Source organism: Eublepharis macularius, chromosome 1 (genome assembly GCF_028583425.1).
Source record: "Eublepharis macularius isolate TG4126 chromosome 1, MPM_Emac_v1.0, whole genome shotgun sequence".
Lineage (NCBI taxonomy): Eukaryota > Metazoa > Chordata > Lepidosauria > Squamata > Eublepharidae > Eublepharis > Eublepharis macularius.
Window position 1 is genome coordinate 38602330 of NC_072790.1, and position 17482 is coordinate 38619811.

Sequence of the window (17482 nt, forward strand, 5' to 3'; positions counted from 1 at the left end):
TCTCCTCCTGGGGCAGTCTGTCCCACTGTTAACCAGCTCTTATGATTAAGAAATTGCTCCTCATGATGGGTAGCCAAAATCTACAATACCTGTAATTTCCACCCATTTGTTCTAGACTTGCCTTCTGGAGCAAGAGAGAACATGTCTTCTCCATTTTCTGACTTGGGTATAAGGGCTCAGGGATCCATTCCTACTTGTATCTGAAGAAGGGAGGTTTAACTCTTGAAAACTTTGAAAAATCTTGTTGTTCTCTAAAGTGCCACTGGACCCAAATCCTGCTGTTCTATATTCACGTTATGCTTTGGCCAGGAAACGGCCAGAGTTTTCTTCCTCATGATGTGTACATTTTTGGTGTGTGTGTGACCTTTACATCAAACCACCTTGTGCTTTCCTTCATCTCAAGGCCTCTTGACCTTGCTGCAGTGTGTACCTTTTTGCTGTGTGTGAAGGTGTCCTTCACATAAAATAACTGTCCGCCTAGTGTGGTGGATCCGCTCGTCGCTCCTGAAGAAGTGGGCCGACGGAAGTTTAAAACTGTCATAAAATGTTTCTCTTTGAAGAGCCACAAGCCACTTTTATTTCATTTCTGCTTCCTAGAACAGCAAATCCTGTCGGTGAATCCCTATTACGTTTTAGCGAGACTCACAGCGCAATCCTAAACAGACTTACTCCAGTCTAACCTCATTGGTTTAAATGGGCTTAACCCGGAGCAACTCGATTTAGGACTGCACTATTACTCCCTAAAAGCGAATTCAGGTTCGCAAGCTGACTCGGGCGAACCCTGTGGATTTATCGCCCCTCAAACAGACGAGGATGGCCGCTTTCGAGTCCCTGTCTCCGGAAGCTCAGGCCGTGACTCCCCGGCTCTGCTTTCCTTGGAGGGGAACGAGCGGAGGCGGGCCCAGCGGCGGCCCAGCGCCCCCCAGCGCCGGCCGGCGGCGTGACTGCGGTCCGAGGAGAGAAAGAGAAGAGGGAACGAGTAATGGCGGCCAGTTGGTGTGTGTGACTGAGCAGAGGAGGAGGAGCTCCGCTCGCCTTCGGGGCCCTTGTTCCTCGCCCGGCGCCACCGTCGCCGCCGCTCCCCACAGCGGAGGCGGCCGAGACAGCGACAGCGCCTCCTCCCTGCTTCCTTCCCTCTGCGGGCTGGTTGAGCGGGGCCATGGTGAACACCCGAAAGAGCTCCCAGCAGCGGCTCCCCGGGAAAGCGGCGGCGGCGGCGCTGCCGGGGCCCGGCAGCCATTTCATCTCGTCCAGGACCCGCTTGTCTAGGACCAGCGCCAAAGCGGCGGCGGCAGCGGCGGCAGCGGCGGCCGGTCAGGATGAAGACTCGGCCCGGGTGAGGCGAAGGAGCGGGGGAAGGGACAGCGAGGCTGCCCCCCGGTTGAGGGAGCCGTGGTGGGGGACAGGGACAGGGACGGGGACGGGGTTAGCTTCCCTCCCGAGCCTGACAGGAGGCAGGAGAGAAGAGGCAAACTCTGCCTTGCCTCCAGTCAGCGCAGTCTCTCTCGCTGTGTTTGGCTTTCTGTCATTGCTCAGTGTTGTTGTGGTGGTGGTGTTGTCGGGGGAAGCTTGTTGTGGGTTCTGCAAAGCAGGTGTGGGCTGAGACCCCGGGGTTATGCTGTGGGCGAGTGGGGGGCGAGCAGGGGGTTTCTTTTATTTATATTCTTTGCGCCAGGCTTGGCTGAGTCGCTGCTTTGGGGGGGGGGCTTTTAGGGGAGGGGAGGGAGAGAGGACGTGTGAGAAATGTGGAGTTGTGCTGCTGCGCTGCGGAGGAGGCGGGCTGGGATTTGCGAGCGAGGGAGGTCATTTGAGGTGGAATGGCTCGGAGCTGCTGGGGTTTGCAGCTGCAAAGGCGCCGGGGGAGGGGGTTGCAAGGCAGTGGTAAAGAGGACGACTGGGGGGGGTCCTCATCTGCGGGTTGGAACAATTGACGAGAAGGAAAGATAATTTGCTTGTGCCTTTTTCAAATTTTATTTATTTTTTTGCCTGCCTTCCCCCTCCTCCCTCCCCCTGTACTACGTTTCTATGTGTGTGACTGTGGAGGAGGCGCAGACAAGACTGCCGGGCTGGGTTGTGCCAGGCAGGCTGGGTAGAGCGATGCTCCCCCTGTGGCGGAAACTTGCTTTGCAATGAGAAGGACATGGGGGGGGGGGAGATGCGGAGTCAGGAGTTGCAAATGCTCTTAACTTTGCACAGTCTGCACCAGGAAATGGCCACAGTCTTCTTCCTCAAAAATCTGGAGAAATTTGAAGGGGAGGGGAGTGAGATGGAAGGGAGAGCAACCTCAGTGTGAAACATTTGCTCTTTTCCTTTTTTATTGTCGACTTTAATTGTAGGATCTGAGTCCAACAAGATTTCCAGGGTATAAGCTTTCCAGAGTCAAAGCTCCCTTTTACAGATATAGAATTGTTTAATTTGGTATAGTAAAGAGTCCAGTAGCGCCTTTAAGACTAACCAACGTTATTGTAGCATAAGCTGTCGAGAACCACAGCTCTCTTCGTCAGATGCATGGATCTGACGAAGAGAGCTGTGGTTCTCGAAAGCTTATGCTACAGTAAAGCTGGTTAGCCTTAAAGGTGCTGCTGGACTCTTTATAATTTTGCAGCTACAGACTAACATGGCTAACTCCTCTGATTTGATTTGGTATGTGTTTGACAAGGCTTCCAGCTAGGAAGTTCAAGATTCGGGTGCCGTAGCATCTTAAAGACCAGCTAGATTTCCAGGGTGTGAGCTTTCCAAAGTTAAAGTGTGACTTTTCAACTAGATTTCTACCAAAGGGTGCTTATTAGGGTGTTGCATCATCGCAAGTGAATGCAACAGTTTAGCGTTGGGAACTAATCTAATTTTTTCAGACTCTTAAATTTGCAGATTCCTGGCTGTGTGTTTTATTCCTCTGAGGAAAAAAATTGGTAACTTGGCCATTTTTTGGATGGCCTTTTTAAAAAAAACATTGTTGAAATAAAGAATGCAGTGTTATTTTCAGGGTGCTTTAATCCAACTGCCGTATATCAGCCTGGCAGAGAAGTTCAAGAATCTAACAAAATGTTTACTGAAAAACTGATCCACTGTAAAATTATAATGTGACTTTACACTGCTAACTACTAGCTTAGAAGGCATATACTTTCTTCAAGGAATAGCTCAGAAGTTGTTATATGTTTAATATGTTCACGTTATTTCTATGCTTAAAAAACACAAGGTGGTGTTAAATAAGTGGTTCTTTAAAATATCCAATAGTTGTAAAGAGATGTGTTTGCCATTATATAGCAGATGCAAACAGTGTGTAATCACAGCACATTTTATTTATTTATATCATATTTGTATTCCGCCCTCCCTGCAAGCGGGCTCAGGGCGGATAACAACCTTAAAATCATTTTAAAATGTTCCATATCTAAACTTTAAACCATCATATAGATTTTGCCTTGTTTAACAACATTTCTGCAGGACAGTTAGGGCTGCTTTACACTTAACTTTTCTAAATCTTCAGAAAAGGTATGTGCATTTTGTAAAGTCTGAAGAGCAACTCAAATATGTGTTCTGCTATGAATGTGTGTATTGGGTGTCCTTTTAATGTACTTCTGTTAGAAATCCCACACTTGGCAGTATTTCATATTTGTGAAATACACCTCTTTCCCAGTACAGAGAGAATCCCTCTGTTGAAAGATGTAATGTCCAATGTAGTCCTCAAGTTTAAAACTTCTTATTCTATCCCCAGTTTATTTGACCTTAGACATATTTTTCCTATGCTTCTATGATGGACCCCATTTCACTCTCCCACCAAAATTCAGTCTTCCTGCTTTGGCTGAGCTGCTCCAAGCAGCATGTTAATATTTGTGATTTAGAAAGTCTGTTTGTCCAACCCAGACGTGCAGATATAATTTTGGCTTTTAGCCCAGCCCAGGAACTTGATGGGGAAATGCAGAAGCCCTGAACACACTTTGTATAACAGGCAAAATAGTATCCTTGAAGCTTATTTTCATATTTTCTTGGTTTTTAACACAGAGAGGTATTTTACTTAGTAATTTAGCTACAGCAACAATGTTTCTTCAGGAAGTTTCCTATGACAGTTCAGGTTTTCTGGAGTTAGTCATTTTCTTAATACACCTATTTTGCTCCTTTCTTGAAACTAAAGGGTATTTCTCCTGAGTGGCCTAAAACCATTTCCCCTTCACAAAAGACCCAGGGTCCTCCTCAGAGCCAACCCTGCTTAGAAACTGAACAGGAATTAATCTTCTCAGAAGATATTACCTTTCTTCTTTTTGGCTTGAAAGGGAGTCTCAGCCCACTACCCAATCACTCTCGCCCAAAACACACTTCCAGGTCTCCAGTGTCTGCGTAAAGCATACTTCAACTTATGCTGACACTTAGACTTTGAATTCTTAGATAGAAGTCTTCCTCAGTACAGTAAATTCTACAGTTAAGACAAAGGAGTCTTCTCCATTCACTCTAAAGAAGAACCGGTCTGACTTTTCTTGACAGACTCTGATTCCAAATCTTCTCAGAAACCAACTGCCTGCCTTCAGACTGGTTCTAAGTGACAAAAATTCCTGTATGGAATTAAAACAAAAAACAACCCCCTTACTCCTCAGCACTGGGTTGATCATATAGCTTTTTTCCTAGCTGACCAATCAGGGAAGAAAGAGCAGTCTGTCACTCAGACTCTCCATTTTAGGGAATAGTTAACCCTTCTTCTCCTAGCTCTCTGATTCTGTTGCACTTTTGAGACCTGTTGTTAAGTACAGATGGGCATGAACCGAAATATGAACCAAAATTTGTGACGAACCAGGCCGGTTCGTGGTGTCTGACAAACCACCATGAACTTTAAGCTGGTTCGTTTGGTTTGTTTTTCAGTTCATCACTGCAGACAGCCTGGTGCTGATCAGTCAGTTTCCTAGGCAACAGGGGATGGACTTCCTGCAGACTTTCTGCTGACCTGGAAGTGACCTTCTGCTCACCCAGAAGTGGTGATTTGCTGGCCCAGAAATGTCTTTTTCATGAACCAAAACGAACCAATTCATGAACCGGGGCAGGTTTGTGAAAGTTCGTGGTTTGTGAAACATGATCAACCACAAACCGTATGGTTCGGGTTTTTTTCTGGTTCCTGCTCATCTCTATTGTTAAGTACAGTCCGTCACAGCTACTTAGGTGTGATATGAACTAGCATAGAGTATAGGGCTACATATTGTCTTTTCCGTCATAGTGGGCCCAAGGAGGTTTACTAGAGTATGCAGACACACACAATTGTTAAAACAATTAAACAATAAAACCACATTTATCATAATAAAAAAGACCACATTTCAAGCAGTATTATTTTAGTCTAAAGAATGTTAAAAGACATTGCCTTTTCCCATCATCTTTCAGGGAACAGTGTAAAGGAATAATGATAAAATCGTATCTAAGCTCACCATAAGTATTTTTGGAAACGACAAATGTATACACGCTGTTATTGCGAAAAAGTTAGTTGCATTCACCAAAAGTATGCTTGGGTTTACTCAACAAAAGGCATTTTTAGTACTGTCTTGACAGCCATCTGTGAATTTTTTTCTGTACAAAATGCTTCCTTTCAGAAAAATACTTTCCTTTTAAAAGTATTTGCTTCTATAACTGTTCCTTTTTTAACATAGTAATGTATTTTTATAGTCTTGAGTACCTTCAGTTTGTTATATGATTCTTGAACTGTATGTCAGTCAGTTTTTCAAGTTGTAGTCTTACCTTGAAAATCATTTGGGGTTACCCCATACATACAGTCAGTAAATTGACTACTATGTTGGTCCCACATCATATATATGGGGAAAAAAGCTTTGAGACTTAGACAGATCAAAGGGTACCCCGTTTTTGTATTCAAATTGCCTGCACTTCACAATAACTTGAGATTTGAAAAACTCCTGTTTGTAAACTCTGTTCTTCTGGTAGAAGGTCTTGGTTGTGAGACAGCCGTTTCAAAGCTAGTACAGAGCTCTCAGCACAAACTTGCAGCGATTTCCCTGTTCTTTTTTCTGCAGTTGAAGGATACGATTTTTTTTTAATATCAGAGAAAGCAGAAATCCCTATACAGGAAGGTCTTTGGATTGCTCCAGTCTACTGAACTTTTCCTTGTCTAACCAGTGAAATGTGTTACGTTTTTATAATATATATTTGTTTTTAACCATCTGCTGCTTAGAAACTTCATGATGGTTCAGTTCAGTAGTTCTGCTTTAATTACAGTATTGTAGCAGATAGAAGTAATGAATGACATGCAAGTGACGCTTCTCATGTTAGGCTGCAATTAAGCTTCTCTTCTGTGCCTGTAAAATCAAAAAGAGTCCAGTAGCACCTTTAAGACTAACCAATTTTATTTTAGCATAAGCTTTCGAGAATCAAGTTCTCTTCTTCAGAGAATCTGATGTGGTTGTGGTTACAGGTGGGAACACTACATGGGTGGAGAAGGTTGTGTGACCATTTATTAAAAATATCTAAAGAATATTTTTGATATTTTCTGGACCGGACACTAAATAGAGCAATGGTATCCTATGAAAATATTACCTAGACCTTGAATAATAGTAGTAGTAGATGGTTTGCACATATTTAGAAATGAATCAGTTTGGTAAAAATGTTACATATTGGTTGAATTGATTCATTCTGAATATGTACAATTGAATTACTTTTACAAATAACATCTTATTTTCATAATGCCATGATAGTCTACAGTTGCAGTTCTAAGTGTGCAGTTCTAAGCAAGGTAGAAAGTTCAATAGAAATGTGTTGGCTGACTTCTGCATTAATAATGTTAGCAGTAGGACCTAAAGTGTAACTTCTTGTTACATAATTCTGCAACATCTCTTCGTTTATTTAAAAGAATAATTGCCTGGTCATTTTGTTGTTGTTAGGGCTCTGAGAGATTATTTCAAAACCGGAGAAAACGTTTTTGCAATTCTTAGATGGGCACAATTATAATATTCCGATTAATTCATTCTGTGAATAGCCAGACAACCAATTTAGTAACTCTGTAGTTGTTACTAAATGGATCGAGCAGGTTGCTGTTCTGCTCAGGTGGTATTGTAGTTGTATGTTGGTACTCAGAGAGATGTTTTGTTGAAGGCGAATAATATAAATCAGCGGTTCCCAACCTTTTTGGCACCAGGGACCAGTTTCATGGAAGACAATTTTTCCACGGACTGGCCGGGGGGGGGGGGGATGGTTTTGGGATGTTACAATTGTGCACTTTACTTCTATTATTACATTATCAGATTTAATGAAATAATTATACAACTCACCACAATGCAGAATCAGTGAGAGCCTTGAGCTTGTTTTCCTGCAACTAGACAGTCCCTACCTCGCCTGCTCCCTGGAGCTGGCTCTGTGCTTGCCTGCCACTCACTTCCTGTGTGGCCCGGTTGCTAACAGGCCACAGACTGGTTCCAGTCCACGGCCCGGGGGTTTGGGGACCCCTGATATAAATGGGGCAGTTTGGAAGAGAAGTATTGTTACTGAGATTTTGTTTGAAAGTACGTTATCTTATATTGTCATGCAGATTTTGACATTCTTCTAAAATAAACTGTTTTTTCTCTGATCACTTTCTTTGGCTTTTTATGCCCATAGCTAATTTTATGATTGTTTGAGACACTGGTATAGAATTTATTATAATGACTGGTGTAATAGTCCTTTGTAGATAATGGTCACTGCTTAGAGAATGGAGAGAGAAAAAAGTGGACACTTCTCATCAATATTTTGAGGATTTTTTTAATTGGGAAAAATTAGATTTGCGGAAATGTATAAATCATTAAATGCACATGGCAATATAAAAATTACAAAAAATTGTGTAAATTTCAGCTTGAGCATTTACATTAACAGAGTGACATAGTTATAAGACTGAATTTTTGTAAAAACCCCTGACTATTTGAAAAGGCAGTGAGATGCATTGAAAAATAAAATCTTGACATATAATGGAATTGGGGGGAGGGAGCATCTAGCCAGTGGTTTAAAGCATTCATGAATTCCTGACACTCCTCTTGTCAGACCTTCTTTTTGTGTTCTGTAGCTATAGTAGTAAAGAGTTGGAAAGGAGGCTCTATCTAGGCTCAGTTTAGGATTAATCAAGTATACTTAAAATACCTTCATGGATCATCTGCTTGAGTCTCTACCTTAACAGATGTTGTTCTCTGCCTAAATTCCCAAGAAGGAAATTGCATCACTTACTAAACATCTTGTTTTGTAGCCAATTTCGAACAGTCATTAAGTTTTTATCTTCCTGTAATTTAAATCCATTTCTCCTTCTGTCCTTAGTGGTTGTGAAGAACAATTGTTTTGCCCATTCTTTCTGATGTTCAGTAGAGTTTAAAACAGTAATTATGTCCCCCTGCCTTCCTATTTTGTGGACTGTGCATGTTCATTATTTTCAGTCATTCATTATAAGAGATGCTTATTCATTCCTTTTATCATCCTTGTTTTCCTCGGTACATTTTGACTACAGAGTTGCTGGTTTAACATTCTTCCTTCTTCTTTGTGAAATGGTGAAGTTATAAGGGGAGGTGAGGGGACACCAATGGAGAAGTTTCATTAGATTACACTTTCCAGGCTATAAATCCCAAGATACTTTGGAAGAAATCACAACAATTCTAGAACTAGTTTAAGCTTACCATCTAGGTGCCCCCCTAATCTTTTACAGAACAACACCTCAAGTAATATGCATAGCTAAGAGCAGGGCTTTTTTTCTGGGAAAAGAGGTGGTGGAACTCAGTGGGTTGCCCTTGGAGAAAATGGTCACAGGGCAATCTAAACTCCCCTCTGTCTGGAGATCAGGGGGCGGGGCCACCAGCCATGTGACCATTTTCAAGAGGTTCCGGAACTCCGTTCCACTGCGTTCCAGCTGAAAAAAAGCCCTGGCTAAGAGCAAAACTGGACAGGTATGTAGGAAATACGGAGAACATGAAAAACACGATTTTTCCCCCCTGAAAAAATGGGAAAGTGCCAGTTTGACCAAAGGATCAACGAGAAGTTTTCCTCCCACTATATGTCAGCTTAAAACTACCCTCCCCAAGCCGTGTCTTGCCTTGTAGAAAAAAAGATACGAATGCCTCATATCTTTCTCTCTTGGATAAGAAAATATCTTAGGATGGAAATGTTGGGTGGATAAATGACAAGGAAAATATATTCTATATTACCTAGTTGGCCCTTGAGTTTTGTCCTACAAAATGCTTAGAGGGCGGGATTGTGTTTTTATTTTGGGGACAACTTTATAGTGTAAAATGCAATAATGTGTTCTGTGGAATTATGTTTTGAAAGAACAAATGTGTGTATTCTTGTCTAATTTTTTCAAGTATCTGCCACTTAAAAGGATCAGGTGCAGTAGATGATGTGAAAGAGCTCCGGCTGAGGTGCTGGAGAGCCACTGTCAGTCAGAATAGGCAATACTTCCTTTCATACACCCATGCTCTGATTCAGTATAAAGCAGCTTCCTTGTATTCATGGTCTGTTAAGATATTAGGAATGCATCGTTTCTATCTTACTGGGTGCTGGCTCTGTGTTTGCTTCGTATTAAAAAAGCAAATATTCTGTTTGCTGTTTTGCTGTACTAGTGATCTGAATAGAAGACTGCAAATATCTGAAGTGCATAGATTTTGCTAACCTCAGTTTCTGCATGATTTTCTTTTTCTTAAAACACAAGATTGTATGAAGAAAATCCTTACCACATGCTAAAAAGTTGTGTGTAAACGTCTGAACAATGTGTTCGTATTTTGATTTATGCAGAAGAAATTGTAGAGACAACTTGGAAATACTTTTTTGCAGTTCAGGAATCCTGTATTTACAGGCTGGAAGAGAGATTGTGTTTATCTAGAAGACGCCTGAAAGCAGTCGGAACAGTGAAACTGTTAGGAAAAAACACAAGATTTTTATATTAGTCATGGATTATATTAACAATATATTGGTACGCTATAAGTACTGGTTATATCAAAGCATTAGCAAATAAGTTACCAGTACAGTGGTTGTTTCAGTCAACAAATTGAGTAGTGCTCTCATCCTAACTTTATCCTGTAAGACTTTCAGTGAAATTTATGGATTGTTTAGGTTTCGTGTCCTGCAGGCTGACATGCTGATAGGAATTGTAAAATTACTTTCTCTTAGTGGAACTGCAGTTTGTGCTATGACTTGTTACTTCCTACTGTTCAGCATGCAGAATTGAATTGGCTTCAGGACTAGCCTGAGTGTCAGCTTCCAGACATAAGGATCCTGGTTCCATGTGGATGAGCCCTGACAAATTTGCCTTCAAACACAATTACTTGTTTTGGGTTGCTCAGTCTTGATTATTTTTTTACTAATACCCATGTAGAGGGAACTGTCATCCTTTGACTGTCGCACCCTTTTTTCCTGCCATTAAACATTTGTTGGCCCTTCGGTCCAACTTTCAATTAATTGGCATATGCTGTTCCAGTTTCATTGTGGAGTTGTGTCATTTGTGGTTTATTGTATCATCCTAGATGATTAAATAAATTCAGTAGCTTACATAATTGTGTATTTACCAGTTATGGATGGGGGAATACGTTTTTTAAAGTTGCCTGGCCTGAGAAGTGACAGCAGACTGCCTTAATCCAACTACCCAAATTTAGGGTCAAACTAGACTTCATGTTGGGTCAGTGTTCTTCTCACCAGATTGGGTTTTGCACAGCCAGATGTGACAGCAGGGGACTAAAGTTTCCAGGTGTGTTGGGGCACAAGGGAGAGGGGTTTGGTGGTGGGGGAACTTCCTTGCTGTGCGGCACTGGGGTGCAGCAGTCAATCTGTGTTTTCTGTTTGCAACTTTCCTTTATTCTCAGATGGTAGTATAGAGTGCACAGCAATTTGCAGTTGCCTCTCTTTAGCAGTGGTAGTATATACTCATAATTTGCTTGTAGAAAATGAAGGCATTTATACTTTTATTTGTTAAGTTTATAAACGGTGCCTTTTCTATTGTTAAAACAGTAAACTTCAGGTTTTATAAGAAAGTATTGCATATATTTCAGGCTTCCCCCCCCAGTTTTCTGCCTCCCTCCCATAGGGGGGTGCATTTCCCCCCTGGCCTTCGTAATTTCTAGAAATGTTACATCCTTTGTCACCTAAACTGCATATTGTAGCTTAAATTTTTATATGATGAAGGGTCTGTGTGTCTGATGAAGTAGACTGTAGGCCACAAAAGGTTAAAATACAGCAGGGATGGGCAAGCCCTGGTATGCGTGCCAACAGCTACAAACCAGACCATTTTGCTTGGTACCCAGGGCTAGTCTCCACGCATGGCTTATGCCCGTTGTCCCCTTTCAGCCACCAGCCGAATCCCTGAGATGGTGTCAGCAGTTCCAAGGCTTGGCTCGTTCCAGATGTGTCTGGCCAAGTATGACCTCATCCCCCCTCCCGCCCACATTTTGTTGGCTTGCTCGCCAATATCTTCACAGGTAGATGTTGCACTTTTAATGGTACTTGATCCAAAAAAGGTTGCTTACTCATAGTACGCTATAGGAGCACTCCTGAACAGGTCTAATGAGAAGTAAGTCCAGTGTTAGCTCTGCTTACTCCCAGAAATCATCTATATTAGTTAGTATTTAAGGTGTTTTGGGACTCTTAATTGTCTTTGCATTTCAACTGAATGAGACCCAGTTAATGATTAAGCAAAATTGTTCTGCTAACCTGTGGGATATGAGAGTTCCAGCTTACCCCCTGGGACCATATCTTCCCCAGGATAAGATATGCATCTGGCTTGAACACGTCTCTGTAGAAGCAGGTAAATAGAGCCACAGTTTGTCTTTCTGCTATTTCTGTCCCCCTTTTCTGTTGAGTCAGCCCATACTCAAATTGGGAATCAGCTTTGTATTGGTCGAATATAAATTGAAGAAATGCTGTTTTTTTTTTAAAAAACCTTCATTTATAGTCGCCTTTCTTATTGTGACTTAAGGAGAATTGCAAAATATAAAAACCACTTCAAACAACCAACAAAGCCCTCCAGTACACAGTGCAGTAGGACTAGGATTACAGAATTGGGAAACAATGCAAACGAAAAACAGTCTAAGGCAAGGCAGTGCCGTACTGCATAAAGAAGGTTACAAAGGTGATGCAGTAAAGAGGTGACACATACAACAAACTTTGCAGCAGACTATAATCCTCTTCCTTATAAAAGTGACCTCCTGAGCGGTTCCATTATACTATAGTTCTTTAACTAGTATTTGTGCTGGTATATGTTTTGAAGTTTTAAGGAGGCACTCTTGTCTATTCCACGTAGACAAATCTAACATTGGTCATTCTTGCTTATCTGAAGGCAAGCTACCCATCGGACCAGTACTCTGTTTCTAATTTTTAGTGCCTTACAGTTCCAAACTTGATTTATTTTGCCTCACTGTTGAATTTTGCCGAGTTGTTTTCTTTAATTAATTGAATCTGGTTTCGTTGTTATCCGAAGAGTATGTGAAAGAGAGAGCACCTCTCAGCCTTCAGAGGCAGAGGTGAAATCTTTACAGTGCAGCCCGAAGCAGAGTTGCTCTAGTCTAAGCCCATTGATTCCAGTGGGCTTAGACTGGAGTAACTCTGTTTAGGATTGCGCTACTAATTTACTATATGAATTTTGAGCCAGCCTAACCCTCAGTTAAAGGCGTAGCTAGAGCGTTAGTAAAGTAATTGAAATACCCTTTTTGTGGGAGTTGCCAATAGTAGTATATTGCCTGTGAGAGTTCTGTAACTCATTTCCATCTTTATAACGTACATTCTTTTTCCTCCCAAATATTTTTGTAATAAAGTTACAAAAGATTAGCGGCAGGGGGCTTAACCTTTAAACACACAGATGAAATGGTAATTACGTTAAATTTTATAGACAATTTTAATAGTTTCTATTAATGTTTATATACTGAGGGTAAAGCAACACGAGATTTTGAGTAAATGAGCTTCATATGTGATGGTGATTTAACGTAACATGGCAGAATGTAAACTCTCACATCAGTGTCTCAGACACATCATTGATGTGTGCACCAACTTCACCAAAGCAAGTTCAGGCTTTTGAGTTCTTCTTTAAATCAGGTCTGCAAGTTTCACATCCGGCCTCTGACAGATTATTTACCAAGCTCTGTAGAGAAAAAAGAATAAAAGTTGACAAATGATTGTTTGTTAAATTTTCTTAAAACAATCAGTAGAACTAACTTGTAACAATGTTCTGCTTTCTTGTTGCCTATTTAATAAAAAAAAGAAAGCTTTGTATGGAACCAGCCTTGATTTTAATTACGCTTGAGTGTAGCTTGTTGCTTCATATCTTTGGGCAGTGATGCAATATTTTCTGCCTTGCCTGTTTCAGGCAGTTGGGCATTCCCACCCTGCTCAAACAGGTTTGAAACCTGTTGTGTCGCTTTCCTTTCTACCTAGCGCAAAATTACTCAGGAGAACATTTAATAAAGGGTTGACCTGCGTCACTGGTGTAATAGCACTGGCACAGCTTTAGTAGTTCCCATAGCATGTATAAACACGGCTGGTCGTTTGGTAGTTTGTGGTTTGGTGGTTTGCCAGTAGTTTATATGAATGATTCTGTGTGTGTGTGTGTGTGTGTGTATTTATAGTGAGCTTAAGTTACAGATTTTTTTTCTAAATTAGTTAATGCAAGATAGCCCTGTCATGTACATTTACTTTACAGTTCTGCACAGATGTTTTTGCTTATCTAATGCCTCTGAATGGTCTAACTGCATTTGGAGAAGTCCATGAGTTGAGTGATGAGATTGGTAATGCAAGATAAGCAGCTTGAAAGACAGCCTGCCTGCTGTTACTGATACTGCTCTGTACTGTGCAGCTGCAGGGTGTATGTTGGACTATCCTCTTAATTCTCATGGGGTTGGACTCGTGGGGATTCTCGATTCTTGATTCTCATGGTACCCAAGAACTGCGCGTATGTCTTAGAATGCACTTCTATATTTTCCTTGTCAAACATGCGGAAGTATCACAACAGAGTTATTCATATGAAAGGATTCCTTAAGGTCAGGAAATAGTTATTCTTCTGTTGACCTGGAAGAAAAAAATTGATGACTTCTCTGAATTTTAATACAATTCGATCTCTTCAATGTCTGTCTTTAATATTTAAGGTTGCATCTGTGGTGAGGAAGAAGGTTTAAACGTTCTTCTATTTTTTGATCGCATACATATTCCACAACACTTGTAGAGTGTATAGTGTGATGCTTCTTATTTTGGGGCATCTTGCTCTTCGATTAACAGGTAAAACCCTACACCCAAAGGCTGCAACTTGCCAGAAAACCTGACACAGCTTCTGAAAAAGAGTGCAAACTCTCAGTTCCCCCATACCTTCTTTCTAGAATGAGATTTCCAGATTTTGGCTTGGGTATTTGCTGTCTTTGGTAAGATTCCCATGGTTTGATAAAAAGTAGTGCTCTACTCTAGTTGTTTGAACTGTTGATTACCCCACAAGAGGGGTAATAGAATATTTCTTTACTGGTACAAGCCACATGGCATAAAATGAGGTAGAGTTTTTTGTTTTTTCCCCCCTAGAGAGATGAAGGTAGTGACGGAAGCTTGAGTGATAGCCACATATCTCCACCAGCCAAACGTACCCTGAAACATGCTGATTCCGTATGCAAAGACAAATCAAAATCTCGCAGTGCTGGGCAGCGAGAAGAATGGAGCATCTCAGCTGGACAGTCCCGGTAAGGATGTTAAACGGTATTTAAATCAAGTATTGAAGAGTTGCCTGAAACTCTTTATCGGCTTTAAAATGATGTTTAATCTGACTTTTTTGTATTGTAATTATGCATTCAAAACAACATCCCTGTTGACAGTCTCCCTGTACCCCCAGTAAATTTTTCTTTGTTCTGACCTGATATTCTGATCTGGTCTGTTTTGACTTTTCCATAATAAATGAGACATCAAAGGTGTGACGAGTGATGAGTTTGGAAGCGTGGGGACAGGAGGGTACATTTTACTGAACTTTTGAGTGTAAGGTAGGGAACTTGGCATGGGAATACTGTTTATGTTGGCATCTCAGTATTTTTTTTGTACAATGAGTTCTTGTGCCGTCAATCACTGACTTTAGTCAGAGCTTTTTAACTATATATGAAAGGGCAGACAATTTATTACTTTCCCCATGACTTTTCTTTTGAATGATGAGTGTTTGTTCATGGCAAAGGAAATAATAGCTGAATCTCTTCATGTGGAATTCCTCGGGACCTCAATGTAATTTTGTGTGCTTGTTGTGTTATGGCCAAACTCATTTAACGTTCTGAACCCAGTAGTGGAAAGCATGGGATCATCTTTGTGTTTGCTACATGTTTTCCTTTCTGTCAACCATGACTTTGACTTGTGAGGCTGTTGCTTGGTTAGGGCCCAGCTTAACCAGCTTGACGTAAGTCAACTTCTCAAGTTAGTTGGCCTGAACTAAGTATATCTCACATGGTTGTCCTTGGCATATGCTCCTTGATGTCCCCTTTATTCTGTTATGAGCAGAATGCATACTGCCTTGGTTGCACCCATACAGAAATTGTGCATGAAATGCCAGAAGCCCTTTGTTGTCCTATGAGGTTTTCAGAATTGAAGAGAGAGCTGGCTAACGCTTCTGATTTTCTGCAACATGCTATTAAACCTGTTAAAAGCTCTTTGTAGCATTCTTGCACAAGCATTAGTGGAACAGTGTTAGCAGATTTTTTCCTTTTGCTCATGATTGTGGGCTAGTACAGTCATAGAAACATAGAGCTGGAAGGGATCCCAAGGGTCATCTAATTCAGCCCCTTGCATAATGCAGGAATTTCACAGCTATCCCCCCCTCACCTCCCCCAGCCGACCCTCCTCTGTGTCCAGAGGAAGGAAAAAACCTCCAGGATCCCTGGCCAACTTGGCCTGGAGGAAAATTCCTTCCTGACCCCAAAGCATCAATTGACACTACCCTGGACATATACGAAAGGGCCACGAGAGCCTAGCACTGGCTCATCCCTTCATGTATTCCCTAAGTCATGCTTAGACCTACATCTCTTTGTGCAGTCCCATTCCATGGCTCAGTGCTATACCTCTGAGTGCAGGCTAGCATTTTTGCTGATAATCCGTCTGCAGTCTTGATGAGTAGGAATCGAGAAAGGCAGCCAACATGTGATTTAGAATGAAGAAGGGCTGATATCAGCCAAGGCAGTGTTTGGGATTTGCTGTTTGCCAGCGGCAGCGATGGCTATGCTCACTGCTGTCATCATTGAGGGCCTCACTGCTCATAACAAAGGCCTGCATCTGTCCTGGCCATGTTGACCAGATGTACTGTGGCAGTTCTCTGCTCATATTTTAATTGCAAGGCATGTGAGGAACTGCTTTTGGTTTGGCATTATGGTAAGAGGGAGTTTAAGTCTTCCCCACCCATGTGATTTTCCTGAGGGAGTACAGATTTCTGGGGCAGTTATTTCACACAGAAGGTAAGGCCCCCTGTTGCCTGTGCATGAGTGGGAATTCTGTTCTGAGCACAGAACTTCCCTGACCAAGTCTGGTTGCTATGGCTGGAATGGACATGTGAGTGGACATGGAGACCTTGTAATGTGTAGTTAGGCCCTTAGCCAAAACAAAGGAAAGGAGTTAGTGTCTTTTTTGTGTGCATTCAAAAGACATGTGTGTGGGGTTTTTTGTATCCAAAAGAAATTAGTCCTGCTTGGATTTTTAAAAACTTACACAGAGCATTAGAGGTTTATCAAGACATCTGGTTCCAAAATACTTGATATCTTGATCAGGCACCAAAATTCTCCAGTCTCTGATGTTCTCAGCTGATTAATAGGGCTCTGTCATAGAGTTCAACTTTGGTGCAGCTGATTTCTAACATATAGTCTTAGAAGTTCTCTATTTCAATTGTTTCCATAGTGTAGGGAGGCTGAACGTGTAGTTAAATATATTAAGGAACGCAACGCGTTTTAAAACCTCACAGTTCAGAACATTCCCTTATAATTAAACCGCTGTAATTCACATAATTGTATTTCATGCAGACGCTCTAGTTCCCCTTCTGTAAAACTGAAAATGGGACCTACCTGTCACTGACTTTGTGAGGAAGAATAAGATCAATACAGTCCTATACAAAATTAAAGAATATTTGTAGTGTTTAACATTTGGGTATGACTTTTGTACATGTATTGTGTGAACTGAGAATGATTATATGTTGCAAATAATGTTTAATTATTTCTTAGGTTAACTTCTCAGTCTGGTGCTACCTTACCAAATGGGCGTAGTTTATGTAAGTACTTCATATTGGTTGGTTTTGCTCTTTAGACATTTTTGGTGTGTTTAATTTCCCTGCATCTTTTATTCTTCATTGCTTGCAGTGTATCATTTTGCAAGGGTACTCAGATGCACAAAAAAGCCACGGATAAGATTTCCATTTAATATCTTTTGCTCTGTTTTTTTGTTGCTCCTTCACACATGGATTTATAGGATGAAAAAGTCTTGGCGCTAACCCCCCCCCCCCCCAAAAAGCATTGTAGAAAAAATGGGTAGAAATGTGGAAACTGTATCTGAATGTTTGCATATTACTAAACCCCTG

The 17482-nt window shown here is 41.4% G+C and overlaps 1 protein-coding gene across 2 annotated transcripts in view; it reads left to right on the plus strand.

Annotated features, from left to right (window-relative positions):
* Positions 1 to 974: 974 nt before the first annotated feature.
* The window catches only part of ATAD2B (ATPase family AAA domain containing 2B), a 101581-nt gene continuing 85073 nt past the window's right edge, over positions 975 to 17482 (plus strand). For both annotated transcript variants that reach the window (XM_054994012.1, XM_054994083.1), the window contains exons 1-3: positions 975 to 1336; positions 14476 to 14630; positions 17130 to 17176. In XM_054994012.1, coding sequence (XP_054849987.1) covers positions 1160 to 1336; positions 14476 to 14630; positions 17130 to 17176 — 379 coding nt within the window. In that variant the 5' untranslated portion in view covers positions 975 to 1159. The remainder of the gene's footprint in view (positions 1337 to 14475; positions 14631 to 17129; positions 17177 to 17482) is intronic.